The sequence below is a fragment of the Periplaneta americana genome, chromosome 5 (genome assembly GCF_040183065.1).
Source record: "Periplaneta americana isolate PAMFEO1 chromosome 5, P.americana_PAMFEO1_priV1, whole genome shotgun sequence".
NCBI classification, from domain to species: Eukaryota; Metazoa; Arthropoda; class Insecta; order Blattodea; family Blattidae; genus Periplaneta; species Periplaneta americana.
This window is the reverse complement of record NC_091121.1, coordinates 191,809,949-191,831,196: the sequence shown is the minus strand read 5'-3', so window position 1 is coordinate 191,831,196 and position 21,248 is coordinate 191,809,949. Positions and strand designations below refer to the sequence as shown.

Genomic DNA, 21,248 nt, shown 5'->3' with positions numbered 1-21,248 from the left:
ATACACCCGATTTTTTAACCTTGCCCATGGAATGTAAATGTTGCACGATGGTTGATTGTTCACAGTTCATCATATCTGCAAATTCTCGAGTTGACTCACGTGGATCATCGTGGATTAAAGCATTCAAAAGTTCTTCGTCAAAGCCTGATGGTCTTCCTGAACGTGACAAATCACTCGTGTCACAGCGGCCCTGTTTGAAACAACAGAACTATTTTTTTTGCAGTGCTTTCTGCGATGGCATTCTTCTCGTGCAAGGCACAAATATTTCGAGTCGCCTCCGCTGCCTTTGCTGCTTAATAATAATAATAATAATAATAATAATAATAATAATAATAATAATATTTGTCAGAAACCAGTGTACAAGGCCTGGATATGACAACCTCAGGTTCGATAATATACACACGCACACACACACACACACATGCACAAACAAATAAACTTGGCACAAATAAAGAAATAATTATAAGCAAATAAACATACATAGTCAAATAAACAAATACTGAGGAATAAACAAAAGAAACACTGAGAAATGAACAGAGTATGATGCAGGTTAACACATTTATATAAGAACAAAAGGAATAATTAAAATACAAAGAGAAAAATTAAATGCGAACAGAAGAATATTTCGGAAATGTTAGTTTTTTTTTTCATTTGACATTTCATCTTCTTTAGCCCACAAATAGCACAAACTTTCTTCAAATCCGCAAAATTTAAGGCTATTTATAAGCATAACATTTCAAATAACAAATGAAACATGATAAACGATAAATCATCTCCCAGAAACACCGCAGGGTTGCGATGGCAAACAAAGATGCTACAAACTTACATATCAACCTAATATAAAAAAATCGGTATTGGCAGCTAACAAAAATGTAAACTAGGTTGTGAATGTCACTGAATATACTGGCCACAAATCGTACAGTTCCATCTTCACTCTGTAAGTATTTTTCGTCATAATAATAATTGAAATCAAGTGTTTACTGGACCAGTCTACCACAGAACACATTTCTCTTTGGGATTCATGTTGCTTCCTGCAGGGCAGCTCCAGGCCTCTGAGAAGTCCTCCATGTTGGACAAGGTGCCGATGACGCGGTACTTGGCGGGACTGTGTACGTCTTGCAGGAGCAGGATATCAGCTTGCTTGGTCGTTGACTGGCACCACACCTGTAACAAGGGATCGGGCACAACGAAAACTGCATTAGAACTGAAAATAAAATTTAATTAATCAACTAGTGGACTTACTCGTGTTAATTATGTAAGTTTGTGCTGCTTACAGCTGTTTCGGAGCTTCACACACCATCCTCAGAGCCTACTAGATCTCGGCGTCATCTCGAACTTCTCTGCCTGTTATGTGGGTGCGTTCGATTGTTGAAATGTGTTGAAAAGTGGAGTCAAATAGTGTGTGTGTACTGAAACTGATCTGTGTGTTGAGAATTTGATCGGGGTGTATTTCAGTGTGTCTGTATATTTCATATTGTTCTCATGTGTTGAGTTTTTGGTTTTTGGGTTGTATGTGTAGGATTTCCATGTCCGCATTTATGTTATTGTATGTATGGTTAGCATTGGTTATGTGATCGGCGTATGTAGATGTATTGTGTCCTCTGGTTATTGCTTTAATGTGTTCTTTGTAGCGTGTTTGGAATGATCTGCCTGTCTGTCCTATGTAGAACTTATCGCAACTATTACATGCGAGTTTGTATACACCTGTGTGGTCGTATTTATTTGTTTGTGTTTTTTTTGTGCGTTGAGATGTCTTTGTAGTGTGTTTTCTGTTCTGTATGTTATGTTGTATTTCTGATTTCTGAATGAAGATGAGATCTTATGTGTGCTTCGTATACAAACTCACATGTAATAGTTGCGATAAGTTCTACATTGGACAGACAGGCAGATCATTCCAAACACGCTACAAGGAACACATTAAAGCTATAGCCAGAGGGCACAATACATCTACATACGCCGATTACATAACCAATGCTAACCACACATACAATAACATAAATACGGACATGGAAATCCTACACATACAACCCAAGAACCAAAAACTCAACACGCTAGAACAATACGAAATATACAAACACACTAAAACACACCCCGATCAAATTCTCAACACACAGATCAATTTCAGTACACACACACTATTTGACTCCATTTTTCAACACCTTTCAACAATCAAACGCACCCGCATAACAGGTAAAGAAGTTCGAGATGACGCCTAGATCTAGTAGGCTCTGACGATGGTGTGTGAAGCACCAAAACAGATGTAAGCCGCACAAACTTACATAATTAACACGAGTTAGTCCACTAGTTAATTAATTAAATATATTCAAGTGTTAAAAGTAGTGTACGAAAAATTCAAAATGGAGTAAAAATAAAAACAAGTGTGTTGCAACTACGAAATTTTCTAATAATGGAACTATCACTAGCACAAGTAGTGAAGTACATCGCAAACGTAGCAAAAACACTCGTTTGTTTAACTCTCTGTTAGTCGGAAACCAGTAAAGATTCTGAGTTGCGACAACTTTTAAAAGTAAAACATTTCATTCGCTTTGATTCCCATCTAAAGTGAAAAATAAAAAAACTTTACTGCTCACCAAGTTTTGAAGGTGTAAATGTAAAAGGCATATGACTTGGTTAAGAGAGAAGTATTATATGATATTCTTATTGAATTTGGTATTCCCAAGAAACTAGTTCGATTAATTAAAGCGTGTCTCAGTGAAACATACAGCAGAGTCCGTATAGGTCAGTTTCTATCTGATGCTTTTCCAATTCACTGCGGGCTAAAACAAGGATATGCAATGTCACATTTGCTTTTTAATTTCGCTCTAGAATATGCGATTAGAAAAGTTCAAGATAACAGAGAGGGTTTGGAACTGAACGGGTTACATCAGCTTCTTGTCTATGCGGATGACGTGAATATGTTAGGAGAAAATACACAAACGATTAGGGAAAACACGGAAATTTTACTGGAAGGAAGTAAAGCGATAGGTTTGGAAGTAAATCCCGAAAAGACAAAGTATGTGATTATGTCTCATGACCAGAATATTGTACGAAATGGAAATAAAAAATTGGAGTTATCCTTCGAAGAGGTGGGAAAATTCACATATATCTTGGAGCAACAGTAACAAAATATATAAATGGCAATCGGGAGGAAATTGAACGCAGAATAAATATGGGAAATGCGTGTTATTATTCGGTTGAGAAGCTTTTGTCATCCAGTCTGCTGTCAAAAAATCTGAAAGTTAGAATTTATAAAACAGTTATATTACCGGTTGTTCTGTATGGTTGTGAAACTTGGACTCCCACTTTGAGAGAGGAACAGAGTTTAAGGGTGTTTGAGAATGAGGTTCTTAGGAAAATATTTGAGGCTAACAGGGATGAAGTTACAGGACAATTGAGAAAGTTACACAACACAGAACTGCACGCATTGTATTATTCACCCTACATAATTAGGAACATTAAATCCAGACGTTTGAGAGGGGCAGGGCATGTAGCACGTATGGGCGAATCTAGAAATGCATATAGAGTGTTAGTTGGGAGACCGGAGGGGAAAAGACCTTTGGGGAGGCCGAGACGTAGATTGGAGGATAATATTAAAATGAATTTGAGGGAGGTGGGGTATGATGATAGAGACTGGATTAATCTTGCGCAGGATAGGGACCGATGACGGGCTTATGTGAGGGCGGCAATGAACCTGCAGATTCCTTAAAAGTCATTTGTAAGTTGTAATGTCTATTTTGAACAGATCACTTCGAAATCAGTATTTGTTTTCCTGGCTTTTTTAAAAAAGATTTTGATATTGAATTATTTTATCTGCTTTCTTTAGACACTAACCTATCAAGCATAAAAATTACAGCGCGATTGACTATCATAGAAGCTATGACATAAAATGTTTTAATTGAGCGGGAGATGTTTCTTTGTCTCTTAGCTGCAACTGGTAGACAGAAGAGTTTCGTAAAAAACATAGCTTTCAGTGTGGCCACCGGATATAGCGAACCAAGCGTACAAGGCAAACATTGCGTACAAAGTGTAGCGCCCTGTGTGGCCTCAGCTTAGACTTCTGTGGTGAACGACGGAAATATAGGCCAGTCCGATCTATATGATGCTTCATATCCACACTGCCAGTCAGCATGAAGTTGCCATACACTTCATATGGCTGGCAGAGAGGGTGGTGTCCTCCTGTGTCGCGTTCTGAAGTTAATATGCATCTGACTGTCCGATCTACAGAGTGAATCAGCCAGGGCTAGACTCCTAATCGCACTCACGGCGGCTGATTCATACGTAACGACGCTACCATATGCGGGGGATTCGTTCCGAGCTTTTGCGGTTAGTATTGGCCATTGGACGGAGCCAGCCGCAGCAGTTACAAGTTGTTTGTAGTTTCGCTGCAAAAGCAGTTCACTGCCACGGTGCGCTCTGGCGGCTCATGCAGGTGGTCGTGATATCTACTCCATGATTTGAATTTCAGAATGACGCATGATACAATAATTATAGTAATTTTAGACAGACTATACCTGAACACATAACAAAATTATATTATGTTCTATCTTTGTAAATTAGTTTAGTACTGGAAACACAAACTGAATATAACCTGCAAATCAAGATTTCAGGTATAACTCCCTGTAAAGTTGATTTGAATAATTTCGAGGGAAAAATTGTCAGCCCACTTTGAGGTCTGTGGATATAGAGGGAAAAATTGGATCGGTGTCGGTTAGAGTTCCCGAGTAGCTCAGTGGTAGAGCGTTGGTACGTTAAACCAAAGGTCCCGGGTTCGATACCCGGCTCCGGAACAATTTTTCCCTCGAAATTATTCAAATCAACTTTACAGGGAGTTATACCTGAAATCTTGATTTGCATAATACACGTCACTGTTCGTTAACAGAAAACCACAATTTAAGTCACACGGAGTTAGTGTGCACTCGAAGTTGGTTGCTTGACGGTTGTCAGCCCACTTTGAGGTCTGTGGATATAGAGGGAAAAATTGGATCGGTGTCGGTTAGAGTTCCCGAGTAGCTCAGTGGTAGAGCGTTGGTACGTTAAACAAAGGTCCCGGGTTCGATACCCGGCTCCGGAACAATTTTTCCCTCGAAATTATTGAATATAACCTATTCACGATACAACAAATATAGCTGTAAAATTTATTACACTATTTGTTAATATTTCTTATTACATGTCTTATATGAAACGTAGAACGCTAGAATTTACATTAAAGAGTATTCCTCTGTTCTCAGAAAGGTAATAGTCTGTATTCGCAAACAACATATTCAAGGAAGTATTTTTTACATGTCACCGCAGATGAAATAAGCTTACTTCTGAGCTCTTTCTGTATTTTGAGAGCTTTTACCTTTTTTCTTGTATTAAACTCTGCCTCAAGCACATACAGTATATATAGAAGCAAAGAGTATATTTGGAAATTCTACTTAGGCAACATTACGAACAGTTCGATTCCTGAATCTGAGTGGCGTGTTGTTCTGTAGATTTATCAATTCAAGCTATACATTTTCAGGATTTTCTATCGGCTGTAAGCCAAAAGGATTTCATAAAAATCTCGATTCCTTGTCAATTGTCACTGTTTCTCCAAACTTAGCAGTGAATTCTGCTGTAGGTCTTGAAGTAGGGTCTTATATTTGATAAGAAGATTTTCTTATCACTCTTCAAGATAGTTTATAGTCACAGAAAGTGAAGTTATCTATGTTCTGCATGATACTACCACATTTAAAATTTATCCATAAATGTTCTTAGCTAGTCGATTTTATGTCGTGCAATTCTGTAACTCGCACGCACAACGTGCTAACGATATTTGATATCAGTCTCACCTTGTTGATATCTCATTTTTACCTTTAGCTGTTCTAAAGCAGATGCAGACAGTATTTCTTTACTAAAACCTTCACTGTTTATTTGTAACAAAAGTCATGCGTAAGAAAGTGTAACAGAACATAATACAAGCTTTATCTCTCTTCTTAAAAAAAATTCTCTTTCGACTCATCACTAAAGGGAAATGATCTGGGAATTATATTGTTTTTCACTTAAAACGAGCCGCCACTTACTGCAGACGCAAGCGAACTTGCGTCTTCAAAGAACCGCACACAGACAGTTTAGCTAGTACAGAGTCCGTTCTACCTGCACTGAGATTGTGTTGACACTTTGAGAGCACGAGTTGCTCACCCATGGTATTGGGTAACGATGTGATAAGTAAAAAAGTACGTTTATGAGTACTCACGTTCGCAAATGAGAGGTACAGCAGCTGCTCATGCGACAAATGTTCCAACCCTGGAAGCTTCTGTTCCTTGCCGTTTCTGTTGACGTAATTTCTGTAGGCACGGATAGATTCCCTGAGACCTCCATTATCTGCAATATTTTCTCCCAGAGTCGCTCTTCCATTTATCTTGAAAGGAAAATACAGGAAAAAACAGATTTAACCTTATTGTAGCTACGTGAATACTTGCTAAATACTCAAGACTAAATTTCGTGTCCTTTTCAGCTACCAAACAACAGTTATTTATTAATGACCAATGAAGTCACATGCCTTACGGGAAGGTGGTTGGGTTGGAAGTCTGGAAAGGGACAGTTACTCGAAAGCAGAAGCTCTGATGCAGTTTACATTAACAATTTCTTTTCATTTACGTTCAGAACAGTGATATAGGGTAGGGACTCTCATTCAGTGATGAATTGTCATCATTAGTTTGAAATAAAAAATAACCCGACGAATGCATAATGATAATAGTAGGCCTAATAATAATGATAATGATAATAATGATAATGACAATATTAATAATAATATTGATACTACTGATAATAATAGTGATAATGATAATGTTAATAATAATATTGATAATACTGATAATAATAGTGATAACCAAAATGTTAATAATAATAATATTGATAATAATAATTATTATAATATTGATAATAATAGTGATAATGAAAATGTTAATAATAATATTGATAATAATAATGATAATACTGATAATAACAGTGATAATACTGATAATAATAGTGATAATGATAATGTTAATAATGATATTGATAATAATAATGATAATACTGATAATAATAGTGATAATGATAATGTTAATAATAATAATATTGATAATAATAATGATAATACTGATAATAATAATGATAATACTGATAATAATAGTGATAATGATGTTAATAATAATATTGATAATAATAATAATGATAATACTGATAATAATAGTGATAATGATAATGTTAATAATAATAATATTGATATTAATAATGATAATACTGATAATAATAATGATAATAATAGTGATAACCAAAATGTTAATAATAATAATATTGATAATAATAATTATTATTATAATACTGATAATAATAGTGATAATGAAAATGTTAATAATAATATTGATAATAATAATGATAATACTGATAATAATACTGATAATACTGATAATAATAATGATAATGATAATGTTAATAATAATACTGATAATAATAATGATAATACTGACAATAATAGTGATAACCAAAATGTTAATAATAATATTGATAATAATAATTATTATAATATTGATAATAATAGTGATATTGAAAATGTTAATAATGATATTGATAATAATAATGATAATACTGATAATAATAGTGATAATGACAATGTTAATAATAATATTGATAATAATAATAATAATGATAATACTGATAATAATAGTGATAATGACAATGTTAATAATATTGGTAATAATAATATTAATAATAATATTGATAATACTGATAATAATAGTGATAATGATAATGTTAATAATAATAATATTGATAATAATAATGATAATACTGATAATAATAGTGATAACCAAAATGTTAATAATAATAATATTGATAATAATAATTATTATAATACTGATAATAATAGTGATAATGGAAATGTTAATAATAATATTGATAATAATAATGATAATACTGATAATAATATTGATAATACTGATAATAATAGTGATAATGATAATGTTAATAATGATATTGATAATAATAATGATAATACTGATAATAATAGTGATAATGACAATGTTAATAATAATAATATTGATAATAATAATTATTATAATACTGATAATAAGAGTGATAATGACAATGTTAATAATAATATTGATAATAATAATAATAATAATAATAATACTAATAATAATACTGATAATACTAGTGATAATGACAATGTTAATAATAATGATAATACTAATAATAATAGTGATAATGATAATGTTAATAATAACAATAATAATAATGATGATAATACCGATAATAATAGTGATAATGAAAACGTTAATAATAATTAATTGATTAACTAGTGGACTTACTTGTGTTAATTATGTAAGATTTGTGCGGCTTACAGCTGTTTCAGTGCTTCACGCACCATCCTCAGAGCCTACTAGATCACGGCGTCATCTCGAACTTCTCTGCCTGTTATGTGGGTGTGTTTGATTGCTGAAAGGTGTTCAAGAGTGGAGTGAAATAGTGTGTGTGTACTGAAATTAATTTGTGTGTTGAGAATTTGTGTTTTAGTGTGTTTAATAGGCTCTGAGGATGGTGCGTGAAGCACTGAAACAGCTGTAAGCCGCATAAATCTTACATAATTAATACGAGTAAGTCCACTAGTTAATCAATTAATTATATTCAAGTGTTAAAAGTAATGTACGCAAGATTCAAAGTGTTAATAATAATATTGATGATAATAATAATAATAATAATAATAATAATAATAATAATTATTATTATTATTATTATTATTATTATTATATTGATAATAATAGTGATAATGAAAATGTTAATATTAGTAATAATAATAATAATAATAATAATAATAATAATAATAATAATAATAATAATAATAACAACAACAATAATACACATTTAAATCAAACGAGTGAATTTTAAAAGCTTTAACTTGGATTTTGCAGGGCGAAACTGGACAGATTCAAGCATTTATATTTGCTTCGGTGCATTGTGCGCCCTGAACCTGTGATAACTGTCCAAGTCCGACAGCTGGGTGGCTTTTGTAAATTCAAAGCTGACAGGTTGGCAATCCTGCCTAAGCCCTGATAGAGCCAGGTCCCATTCGCAGACGAGTAGCCTGATAACCTCCAGTGACTTGAGTCCATTAGCGTCGGAAACCTATATTACTCTCAAGACTTAACCTAACCTAACCTAACCTAACCTAACCTAACCTAACCTAACCTAACCTAACCTAACCTAACCTAACCTAACCTAACCTACTGCAGATATAAATTAAATAAAGGGAAAGTGGAGTGTGTTAATAGGATGACAGAGGGAAAAGGAAGTACCCTGAGAAAAACTCTCTGCAACGACTGCTTTATGCACTACAAATTTCATCACGACCTGATCAGGAATCGAATCCGGGAAGACCAGCTTATAAAAAAGACAAAATGGTTACGAATTTTAAGAAGATAGAAACAGGTGTAGGGGCCAGCTGGTCTCTTACGCAGAGGGCCCGAATTCAATTCCCGGTCGGGTTAAATTTCCTGGTTGAGGGTTTTCTCTCAACCATAAGGCAAATGTCAGGAAATTCGGGAGACACAACATCCCTGAATATCACCGGCTTCATTCACCACCAAAATCATATTCATAACAAATCGGTAATACATCTACAGACGCCATTTGGTTCACAACAATAGAACCAGTCTCAACAATAGTACACAGGCCTTCGGATTTCACCTAGAAAAATTAACTCGCGATATGACCAGAGATGTTAAAGCAATTATAAATAACAGCAAAAAAAAAAAAAAAAAAACACTAAATTGACACAATTAAATAAGGCGAAATTACTGACAGTTACGATTAAACAATATAATTTCGACTTTGCAATTCTCGAATATAATTTAAATATGATATTCTGTCAAATATTCTGGCTCATATTTATTATTGTGGACGGAAGAATGTGTACTAATAAATTTCTTGTCACCTCTTTCTTAACAGATGTTTCCTCAATCATTTATTATGTTTTAATTACCATGGATTGAAAGCAAAAGCCTCGACAATGAATTTTGCGTTTATTAAACGTCGTTTAAAAAAAAAAAGGAATTTTATACACGCAGTAGGCCTACAGTACATTAAATGCAAGGGATTCGCCCCTTTATACTTCCTCAGTCAATGGAGCATTCTCTGCAGAGATGGGTCTAGAGCGAAATTTCTGTCATCACTAGTCTACCGAGAATGACGAATATCGGATCTGAGGATCTCGATCGCCGACGTTAAAAATGTTAAAATATTGTGACAGCGACGTGAGATTCGAACTCACGACCAGCGTCCCGCAAGAGAGAAGATCGCGCGGAGCACAGGACGGCGCGCGGCGGAGAAGAAGAGAGGGGATGTATTACGTCAACGCGACGAGAGTGCGCGCGCATCTGGTGCTGGTAGAGAGGAGAGGGCTCTGGATTTTTCTGGAGTGCCATCTCTAGAGACGCGTGGAACTTTCGAGGCTACGTCGCTGTGGTTATAAATTAAGGACGCGAAGGAACGACAGCAGTTTTCAGTTATTCAGTCAGTGAGAAAGCCACAGCAAGGAAGCCAGTCTTGTGTACCGGAGTTCGACTCGAGTGTGCGTCCGCAACTGCGTCAGCAGCCGAAGGCCTGAGTTCGAGTGCAGTGGACCGCAGTTGGAGGGACCTGAGTTCGAGTGCAGTGGACCGCAGTTGGAGGGACCCGAGTTCGAGTACAGTGAACTGTCTCTGAAGGTCTGTGGTTCGAGATACTGTGAACTCGAGTGACTGAGATAGAAGAACTGTGAACTGAGAACTGGTAGTTCTGATTTGTAAATAGTGCTTTGTAAATATTAGTTAAGATTAACAGTTCATTGTTGTGCGTAATAGTCCAAGTAAATTGTCATTGTCGTCGGTGGAGTGCTATAACGAATACTGTGTTGAGTGAAAATCCAATTGTTGACGAGAGCGTTTAAGGCGAATTGTAGAAAGGAATTATTGTTGTGAGGAATAAATTACATTGTTGTTACTAATAAAATTTACAATATAATAAATTAGTTTTAATATAAGAAGCATAAGGTCTTCTTACATGGCGGTCTTGTACTTTGTAGCTGCCGTACTGCTTCTTGAAGCAATCGGCTCGCTTGTTGAACTCTATCGTAGTGTTCTGCGTCCACCAGTTTTTCTGTTCCCCCTCTTTGTCGAATGTTCGTCCTGCACAGAAGCAGAAATTTTTATTACACCTGTCTTTATAGCGTCATAACAAGCGTGTTTTAATGCTAGGATTGCATAATAGTTATTTATCCGCGTTGGTTTGATAATGGGTACTTATCCATAGCCATATCACCATAGTAATAACATTCATTACCACACCGAGTGTTGTAATGACATTCATTATCGCACTCAGTCAACGATCGTATTATGAACGCGTTAAACGCACTATTAAATAAAACCGGATAAAATACTGTATGCAACTAGTGGGATGAGCATAATTATCGTTCTCATGTCATTACAGAACCCGGCTTACGCCTCGTTCCTGCAAAACAGATTCGATCGGTAATGATGCACATATCCCACTAGTTGCATAAAAATATATACCAGAACTTCTACCTGTCCATTTTGAGTACTGTGTACAACCAACCTTTATTATCGAAGGAATGAGTCAGTTCGTGGGCCAATACGAAGCCAATGGCCCCATAATTCAATGCCCTGCAAAAGAGAAAACTAAGCAATCAACACCGATATTAGCTCTCTCTACAGGGTGTAACGAAAAAACGTGGACATAACTTCAGACATGGATTCCTCATACATATACGTAGGAGAAAAAATGGTTGTATTAACATGGGTCCTGCAATGCTTGGTTCCCAGCAGGGCTTGCAAGTATGAGTGCGCTCTAGTTTGCTGGAATTATTTTGATGCATTCTGTTTCCATTTCTTAAGAGGAACTGTTTAAAATGTGCATGTCTTATTTAAATACAAGCTGCAGCTTGTCGTCTAGCCGAGATCCAAATATAATATCATATACAGAGTGATTCACGAGGAAAGGTAAACAATTTAGGATGTGAATTCTGAAGTCATTCTGAATCAAAAAGTTCATATGAATACTGGTCCGTTTTCGAACGGTTACGGAGATATGGCTCTTTGATTTCACAAAAACTTCTGAGATTACATTTTACTAACTCGCATTTAGAGACAGATAACGGGCAAATTTAAAGTTTATATTCATGTATGTTCGCATTTAGAGACAGATAACGGGCAAATTTAAAGTTTATATTCATGTATGTATACATACCTAATATTCTAGACGTCGGGGTCGATGTTTTCGCACATTTTCAAAGGTACCTCCTTCTGCTTCAATGCACTGTTGCGCTCGGGCGTGAATCGCGCTCATCGCTTGGGAGAGTTGTACGTAACTGTTCTCTATGCCGCATCCAAATTACGGTCGATTAGCGCCTCTCTCGTTTCTCCATTCCTTTGCTATACCAAGTCTTTCATCCAACCCCACAGACAGTAAGTACTCTTCGATATGGTACCCTTCTGTTCGGAAATCGTCCTTCATATTCAGCGACGGCACGCAAGGAACTTCCATCACACAAACCATAAACATACACAATATCGGCGTATTCTGTAGTCGAAAATTCATAAGGCATCTTGAAAAACACAACTTAACATTTCCGATAACTGTACCTGTATAACTACTGTACTGTAGGTAGCTGACTAGACTGCTGTGAATTGATGATAGTGTAGGCTATTTGTGTTATCTACGGGTTCTGTGTCATTACATCAGACAAGGGCAGGCGATTGGACATTTGTAATGCCCCACCACCCGGTTTCTTCCTCTTATCTGCATCGTTCACAATGCAGATTCCAATGTTACGTCATTCATTGCTTCCTTTACCTTGTCTCACGTCAGCAGCATATGGTAACGTCTGATTCACATTGGGGCGAGACGTTTTACCAAAAAAATGCATCTAGCTCCGCCATCGTTCGAAAACGGACCTATGTTCATATGAACTTTTTCACTCAAAATGGTCTAACATATGGTATCCTAAATTTTTTTACCTTTCCTCGTGAATCATCCTGTATGTATCAGAATAATTACAGCAAACAAACGTACTGGAGTGGACTATGATCATACTTGCAAGCCCTACTCAGAAACCAAGTATTTCCGGACTCATGTTGATGTAACCATTTTTCTTCTATAAATATGATGAATCTATTACCTGAAATTTTTCCGAATTGTTTCGTTACACCCTGTATATTCTGATCACTTCCTTAGTTTGGTGGTAAATTTTGTAATTAACTTACATTAGAATTACCTATAGTACTGTGTTTTTTGCTTTCCGCTCGTTATACAAATATTGAAGTTTAAAATGGAATTATAATTATTTTGGAATAAAATTATTATATAGACATTGTATTCTAGGTCCTTCACTTATTTCGCCTTTTTTGATTTATTTTGTAATTATTATTGTGCATTATAAATGAATAATTCATAAATATATCACAATGTGCTTACTCAAGACCCAATCCATAAAGTGGAACACGCAGAATTCCAGAGGGTATTACTGTAATAGAAGAGAAAATGATTTATACAGAGTGATTTATATAGAACACATTTCTTTATTTTTTTTATTTCAAAACGAATGATGCTAGCCACAATTTGCTGTACCTCAAATGTAGAATATCTTTGGGAGATTACTAATCTCTATAGCAAATGTTGAAAGTTCTTTATTTATTCGGCTGGAAATTTATTTACTGACCAGTTTTTAACGCAAATTAAACAGGAGTTTTGATTCCCTGTCACGAGATCATCAGTACCAGAGGTTTGCACCGGACGTTTTCGCTCGAGCGCCAAGTAGTTCATAGCATAATCGGATAGGTAGCGCACATGCATGATGGGTAAAATTGTCGCGAGCGATAAATCCTCGAACGGTATAAGCCGAGCGTTAGACATTCGTTCTTGTTACAGTGATGAACTGTGTAGTAACATCATAGATGTTTATCATTTCAAAACTTTGCAGTGTTTAACTGACCTCTCCATAGTACAACTACAAAACTTGCTAAAAATGTTCTAGGTAAATGTTCCCCCCCCCCCACACAGGAGTGATTTTGTTTTTGCCACATCTGATAGATGTTATTGGATGTAAATGTAATTATTATAAACGGAGAACACAATCACGATAATGCAAGAACTGTATCAAGATTTCTAGTAATAATAATAATAATAATAATAATAATAATAACAATAATAATAATAATAATAATAATAATAATAATAATAATAATAATAATCTCTAATAGTGTATCAATCTTTGCGTCTGTAAGAGTTGTGCAGCATGATTATTCGTTTTATTATATTTTCTGTGACGTTATCTCTGTACTAATATTATTAATCTACTGCTATATCAATAATATTTTGTAAAATGTTTCTACATTATCGCAGTATATAGGCGGAACACTATGTATGGACCCATCATATTATATATGTGGTTCATCAAATATTGAATAATTATTAATTAGCAATAATAACTGTATATCGAAGTTTTTCATACTATTTTATTTATAACTTCATGTTCCTGTTTTGTACGTTCCATTGACTGTTCCATTAAACGTTTGTCATAAACGCAGAAAATAAAGCCTTATTTTTACCGTGTGAGCAAAACATATGTGCATCTTATCTGTCGCCTTCCACACAAGATAAGACATGTCGGTGAGATGACCTTGTACTGTGCTTCTATTTATTACGAGCGTATCACGACCGATCTTATCTCACTCGAGCGTGCGACATTCGACCGAGATCAAGCGAGCAATTTAACTCCAATGCAGCGCTCTGATCAGTAAATTCATATATCTTCCAAAACACTTTTAAACATTTTATGAAACGAAGAGGAGTACTGTGGATTCCTGTTGTAACTTGGCGCTATTACTCACCAATAAAATTGTGTGTAATAACGTTGTATGCATTAACGACGAATGGGTCTGGCAGTTCTGAAGAAATATTATGTCTGAAACAGTGAAAGAAAATACTAAATAAAATTAAACGCTAATTTAAGAACATTTTTATTATAGATGCATTCAGATACGATTATATATTATTGGAAGATAGAAGAAAATGTCAAATAAAATTGAAATACATTAATACAACATAAACATTGTCTTATTTCTTCATAAATATCTCAAAGATTTCTAGCGAAATCATACAGAGACATCATTTTATTTTTACTTCAGTTTTTATTGTACCTGAGTTTTTTAATGTACTTCACTCCCACCCCATCTACTAGTAAACTTCCAATCGTTCTCCACACAGAACCGAGGCCACGTATGCAGTACTGAGTTAGTGAGTATAGTACGTTCCAGAAATATGTTCGCGTTTTCCAGTGACGAAAGAGCTTTCAATATTGAATCATATTTTCTCACAGGTATTGTCGTCCGTTTGCCTACGTCGCATCCCGGTTTCCCCCACCTGCTTCTGTTCGCCCCTCTTTGAAGTCTAGTAGCTGGGCTGTCTTAGCTCTTTTCTGAACACATTAATTTCTGTTAGGAATTGGACGTCTATGTAATATTATACAACTGTTTAAAATAACATAAATAAAAGGGCCTCGTTAAGTAATTAATTGTCACGTGATTCCCCCCCCCCCTTTATACGACCCTGCGACAAAACCAATTGGACGGACAGTAGATAGCATTTCTGCGTAATTTTATCTTTTCGGATAGGGCAGAAGTGAAGATTCACTTTACAGTACGTAAGGTACTCTTTTATAGAGTAGGTACAGAATTATTTCAACATGAGTTACTAGTACGAAGGACGAAACTGGTAATTGGAATTAGGTACAATAGTCTATAGTGCGATAATATGCACAAAAGAACTGAAGCCTGTATCGAAATGAACGGCCACCATTTTCAAAAATGTGTTTAAATATCCATATTATGATTATTTTTCAATTTAACTTCATTCTCTATATTGTATGCTAATGTGCTGTAACAGTAGCCCTACAATATACACTGCATAATTAATAAGTCGGAATGAATAGCTCAATTCGTGAGAAAAGCACTACGTGTTAATACAGTACTGTATTTTGATTAAACAAAAACCTAATGAAAATTATCAAACTCAAAATCGCGATATATCCTAGTTTATATAAATGGATGAACTACTTTTCTTCCCTCCTATGCCTAGTAAAGTGATTTGTATTTTACGCCAGTATCATCGAACTCCATTCTTGGAAGGGGATGCAAGCGGTGTTTCCGGTTCTAGATCTTTAATCCAAAGATAGAGACAGGTTAATATTAAAAATGTTTGTAAAAATAAAATGATGTCCCTGTATTAAGGGAACTGGGTAGTGATACTGTGCGATAAAAAAATTTCAATACAAAAGTTTAGCTCAATATTTCTAGGCTTCTAGTGCTCAGAATGGAATAAAAATTTCCAGGCTTATACAATCAATCATTCTGAATTCAGTGGTATAAAAGACAACTAATTTGTTACGTATACAAGTGCAAAAGAAAGGCCTTAACTGATAACCTGTTTTCCCACTTTGCTAAGTGTACCTCATTCTTCAGGTGCACATTACTTGCTACAATCTACACTCATATACCTTGTATTTGTTTAAAGTTGTCTAGTAATGTGTATTGTAAATTCCAAAGTAAAATTTAGTTAAATATTTCACCCCTAGTGAAACAGAAAAAATATTGAACTTTGTTTAAAATTTTTCACAATTTTTTCAATGCATATATTTTTTTTTCTCGTGTTATGTGTGCGATATTCTTAAACCCGTAGGTCTACTATGTAGAACACAGACTGCACAAAACGGTGTAAACATTTCATGTCAATTGATTCAGTAATCTCAGAGAAAAATGCACATAAGTTTGAAAAATGTCAACTTATGGAAAAGTGTATTTAAAAAAAAGAAGAATGTATAAATTACATGCACCGCCAAATTTAAAGAGGTCGTTTAAAAGGCTTATCTGCAGAAATAACCTCCACAATATTTATATTGCTTTAAAAAGCAGTTTTGTACTTTATGTTAGGACACAAAATAAAAAATCGGATTTTTGACCCATAATCACTACCTGGTTCCCTTAAGAATTGCTTCATTCTTGCATATGGATACAGACCTGCGTTGCTGGGGCGAAGTGAGAGATTTCAATGCTTTGTTCGCATTTACCGTGTGAATATTCACCACACTTTTCAAGAACATTCCCTTTTCTACTTTAAGCTGCAAGAAAATAATATATTTTAAGCACTTAAACAAACATATACAAATGTTCAATATTGGATTGATTAATATAATTGTCTAAAACATTTGAAGGAATTTTTTTGGAAAAACAATCATAGCCCAAAAACATACATTTTTAGAAGAAACAAAGAACTATCTGACATGGGTGTTGTTGACACTTCAAGTTTGAAATTCACCATGCCATTTCTTGAGGTATTGTAGAAAAATGGGACAGCTTAAGTACATTTATAACTTAAATTGCCTCATAGAAATACACGTGTAAATGTAGATATCTGTGGACAATGGTTGTTTTGAGAAAAATACTCTGTTATGGCTGAAGTGTGCCTCTCCTTTAACTTCCTTTTTTTTTATTATATTCTGTTTCTTCTCTTCTCGTTGCTTACGTCTCTTCCATGGGGTTACTTCTGCACCTAAAGATGACTCCGTAACTAATACAACAATTCACGTGCTAAATTATTTTTCTATGAGGTGGCTTTTGCCGCGTACATACATAGTAAATATGCATATGCATTCATAGGTAGTTGCTAACCACTAGGATCGCTAATATCGCCTCATTACAGAGAATGCGAAATAGCACAGTCTATTGTTCCTAGCACCCTCACAACTCAAGCTTCGTGAATGTATATACTAGAATGTGGTAATATCTCAAATTTGCATTTTTCTGACTATGGTTGTTTAAAAAAAAACCTTCATTAATACAAAATTTATTTAACTGCAATTTGATAACAAAAAAACACGATTATTCGAAATTAAGTTCTTATCCTTTGATATACTACCATTTTCTTGCCAATAGTTAAATATGAGGTCATACCATTCTTTTGGCTTGGAAGCTAAAGTCTACAAGAATTTCGTATTTCAATTTATTGAAATTATTGAACCGCCACCAATCGTTTTTTTAAGTTGGTTATTTAACGACGCTGTATAAACTACGAGGTTATTTAGCGTCGATGACATTGGTGATAGCGAGATGAGGCCGAGGATTCGTCATAGATTACCTGACATTCACCTTACGGTTGGGGAAAACCTAGGAAAAAACCCAACCAGTTAATCAGCCCAAACGGGGATCGAACCCGCGCTCGAGCGCAACTTCAGACCGGCAGGCAGGCGCCTTAACCGACTGAGCCACGCTGGTGGCTCCGCCAATCGTGCAGAAAATAAACCGTAATGGGAAATTGCAATGCACTGGCTACAAGCTGGGTGTTGTAAATAGAAATCTTCATTGATATAAAAACAACCGATCGAGTGTCATGATATACAGTAATGTGCGGTCGGTTACTATTTGAAGCATTATGGGTTAAAAACTGTCTTCGATCGATGTGTTTACAATATGCGCTACGAGAATGTTAAATTGCATGATGCCCTATCGCCTGATTAGTGAACCTAATAGGCATACAGGCTATCAGATTCAATAAAAATCCAATAAACTATTTAAATAATAATTAATTAATAAATCAATAAAATAAAATAAAATTCTGAATATTATGTTGTCTATAAGAATATAAATATAAAGTGTAAACAACACTGAAAAAAAAGAGAAAACATTTATTATTAACTTATTCGGCCTGAAACTATGAGCGGCTCATAGATTTCGCTAGTACCGAGAATCGTAGACCACTTAGTTCGTCAGGGACTATCCAGAGTGCACCACAGGTGGTGGGTGCACATTAAACTTGAAATGAATCCTATGATTATGATGGAGGGTTGTTAGGATGTCACAGGGGAACCGGAGTATATGGAGAAAACTCCTGTGTTGCCTGGACCATGGCCTTATCCAACATAAGTTATAAATTCAGGGTAGATCTACAGGGACTTGAACTTGTGGGGCTCCATAGCTTAAAAGCCCAGATATCTAGCTCCGAGCCACCGTGGAGGTTTAATTAATTAAAGCACTAATTAATTCAATTATTTAGTTATTTATTCTTCTATTTATTAGTCCATTTATCCACCTACATAAACCCTACTGGTTACATGTGTTGTTCCTTTCTTTGTTAAATAAATAATTAATTACTTCAATTAAAGCAGTGAGTTATCTATCATTAATCATTTTTTTACACTACCAGTCTTACTAATAAACCGTGTATAGTTTTTATACGAGACTTATGCAGAGTTGAGACAGAAAACGTTACTAATAAACTGTGAATAAGCTATGGACGTATAAACAGGCTGTAACTATACAATGGGAATTGCTATGCAGTAGTTATATACACGAAACCCCTTGTTTAAGCGTTGTATATAGCGTAAAAATGGCCGCCCCTCTAACAGCTGTTCGTATCGACTGTCATTTTATGATGATGGTTACCTTGTAACCACAGAAGAACAAACCAAAGATCATAGAATTATTAGAATAATATTGCTCTAGCTTGTACTCTTTGACCAAAATGTAGTGTGGTAATCGATTAGAGTCAGTTGTACTATCGATATTTAACACGCCACACTAGAGCGCTCTACTGGATGCAATAGAGAACCTCAGATATTCTATTACCTTTCGTAACGAAATAATGACGAAACTATGACGTAGCTGTGTAACAGTTATACTGTTATACACGACGTATGTAGTGATTATTAGTAAGAAATTTACACACGACTTATAAACGAGCTACTCATTGTATAAGTATAAGACAATTAAACGTCTGTATATAGAGTTTTTATTAGTAAGACCGTACATGTCATATATTGGGTATAATGTATAGTTAGTTTGTGATTTAGCTGCATGAGGCAGCACCAGTTAGGTAGTGTACAGTTTGTTTATGTGTTCGTCGCTACACCGGACATAGCAGTGTTATAGACATTCCATATTGTTCAAGAACATTTTACAGGAAGTGACGTTAACTTGGCTTTGCGTCTGTTTAAAAAGGCGCTTTAACAAGATGGCTACAGACAGTCCAGGTAAGTGTGGTTTGTGATATTAGCGCTTATTTACTATAGAAATACAGTCCGTAGTCCAGTGTGTACATTTTGGCAATAAATATTCTAAATTCAAGGAATCCACGGCCCCACATAATCTATCATTCATTATTTTTTTTCACACTACACATGGCTTTCGAAGATCCTTACCTCGCTGTACAGGTCTTCAAGATACCCGTGCTTCAGCAAGTTTTGGGGGAAGCCGATCATGTGTCCCATCGCCTCAACTTTCAGCAGAGCTTCTTTCCTCGTTTTATCGTCCATCCATTTCGCTTCTTTTACCAGTGATTCGAAAGCCGCTCGAATGTCCATCAACATCTCTTCAACCTGAAGTACATTTTAACTTAGCCATTATTAACCCTTTCATCGATTATCCTGCAATGTGACATTTCATGAATCATGAAAATCGAGATATTAACAGACTTGGTTATCTCGTAACTTGGCAGTGATAGCGCAGTTGTACAGAATGGAGATACATAGATATTGTGACGGACACGTGAGATTCGATCTCACGATCGGCGGAGGAAGGGCTAGGTCGGCCGTGATTCGGGCGGGTTGCGCGCGCATCTGCTTCCTGGGGCATGTGCTGTGGCGGAGAGAGGAGAGGAGAGAGAGCGGCCGCGGCAGAGAGGGGAAGAAAGCAAACTGCTGCGCGAGGTGAAGGGGGGAGCAGCAGCGTGACAGATTATTCTCGAAACCGAATCGTCTAGTGACGGAAACGACCAGAGATCGAAGGCTCGCGAAGTGTTGCCTAGCAAATAAAGAAAACCAGCCTTCGAGAGGAGTTTTCAGTTTTGGTCAGGAAGCCAGCCAGTCTTGTGTAGCAGTGAAGCCAACCCGGAGTTCGACTTGAGTATGTGTCCGCAACTGTCCGAGGATCTAGGCGGAAGCAACGCAGTTGAAAGACTTGAGTTCGAGTGCAGTGGACCGCAGTTCGGGGACCTGAGTTCGAGGTTCAGTGGACTGTCTCTGAAGGTCTGTGGTTCGAGATACTGTGAACTTGAGTGACTGAGCTAGAAGAACTAGCCAAGGCAAACGAACTGTGAACTGAGAATTGACAGTTCTGATTTGTAAATAGTGCTTTGTGAACATTAGTTAAAATTAAGTCACTGTTGTTCTCAATAATCCAAGTAAATTATCATTGTCGTCT

General features: G+C 35.7%; 1 protein-coding gene across 1 annotated transcript; it reads right to left on the bottom strand.

Moving 5' to 3' along the window:
- Positions 1 to 369: 369 nt before the first annotated feature.
- LOC138700460 (endothelin-converting enzyme homolog) lies at positions 370 to 20,461 on the bottom strand. The gene is made up of 8 exons (XM_069827072.1): positions 20,249 to 20,461; positions 17,073 to 17,173; positions 14,889 to 14,962; positions 13,474 to 13,522; positions 11,596 to 11,663; positions 11,044 to 11,168; positions 6,218 to 6,382; positions 370 to 1,164 (listed from the first exon to the last, which is right to left on the bottom strand). The coding sequence occupies exons 1-8, from the start codon at positions 20,414 to 20,416 to the stop codon at positions 991 to 993; spliced, it is 924 nt and encodes a 307-aa protein (XP_069683173.1). The 5' UTR covers positions 20,417 to 20,461; the 3' UTR covers positions 370 to 990.
- Positions 20,462 to 21,248: the final 787 nt, after the last annotated feature.

Bases quoted from the DNA above. Each gene is read 5' to 3' on its own strand.
- LOC138700460 (XM_069827072.1), bottom strand. From the start codon at position 20,416: ATGTTGATGGACATTCGAGCGGCTTTCGAATCACTGGTAAAAGAAGCG. The intron at 17,174-20,248 runs GTAAGGATCTTC...ATTTTCTTGCAG, and splicing joins TTGAAGACCTGTACAGCGAG to CTTAAAGTAGAAAAGGGAAT. The intron at 11,664-13,473 runs GTAAGCACATTG...TCTCTTTTGCAG, and splicing joins CTTTATGGATTGGGTCTTGA to GGCATTGAATTATGGGGCCA.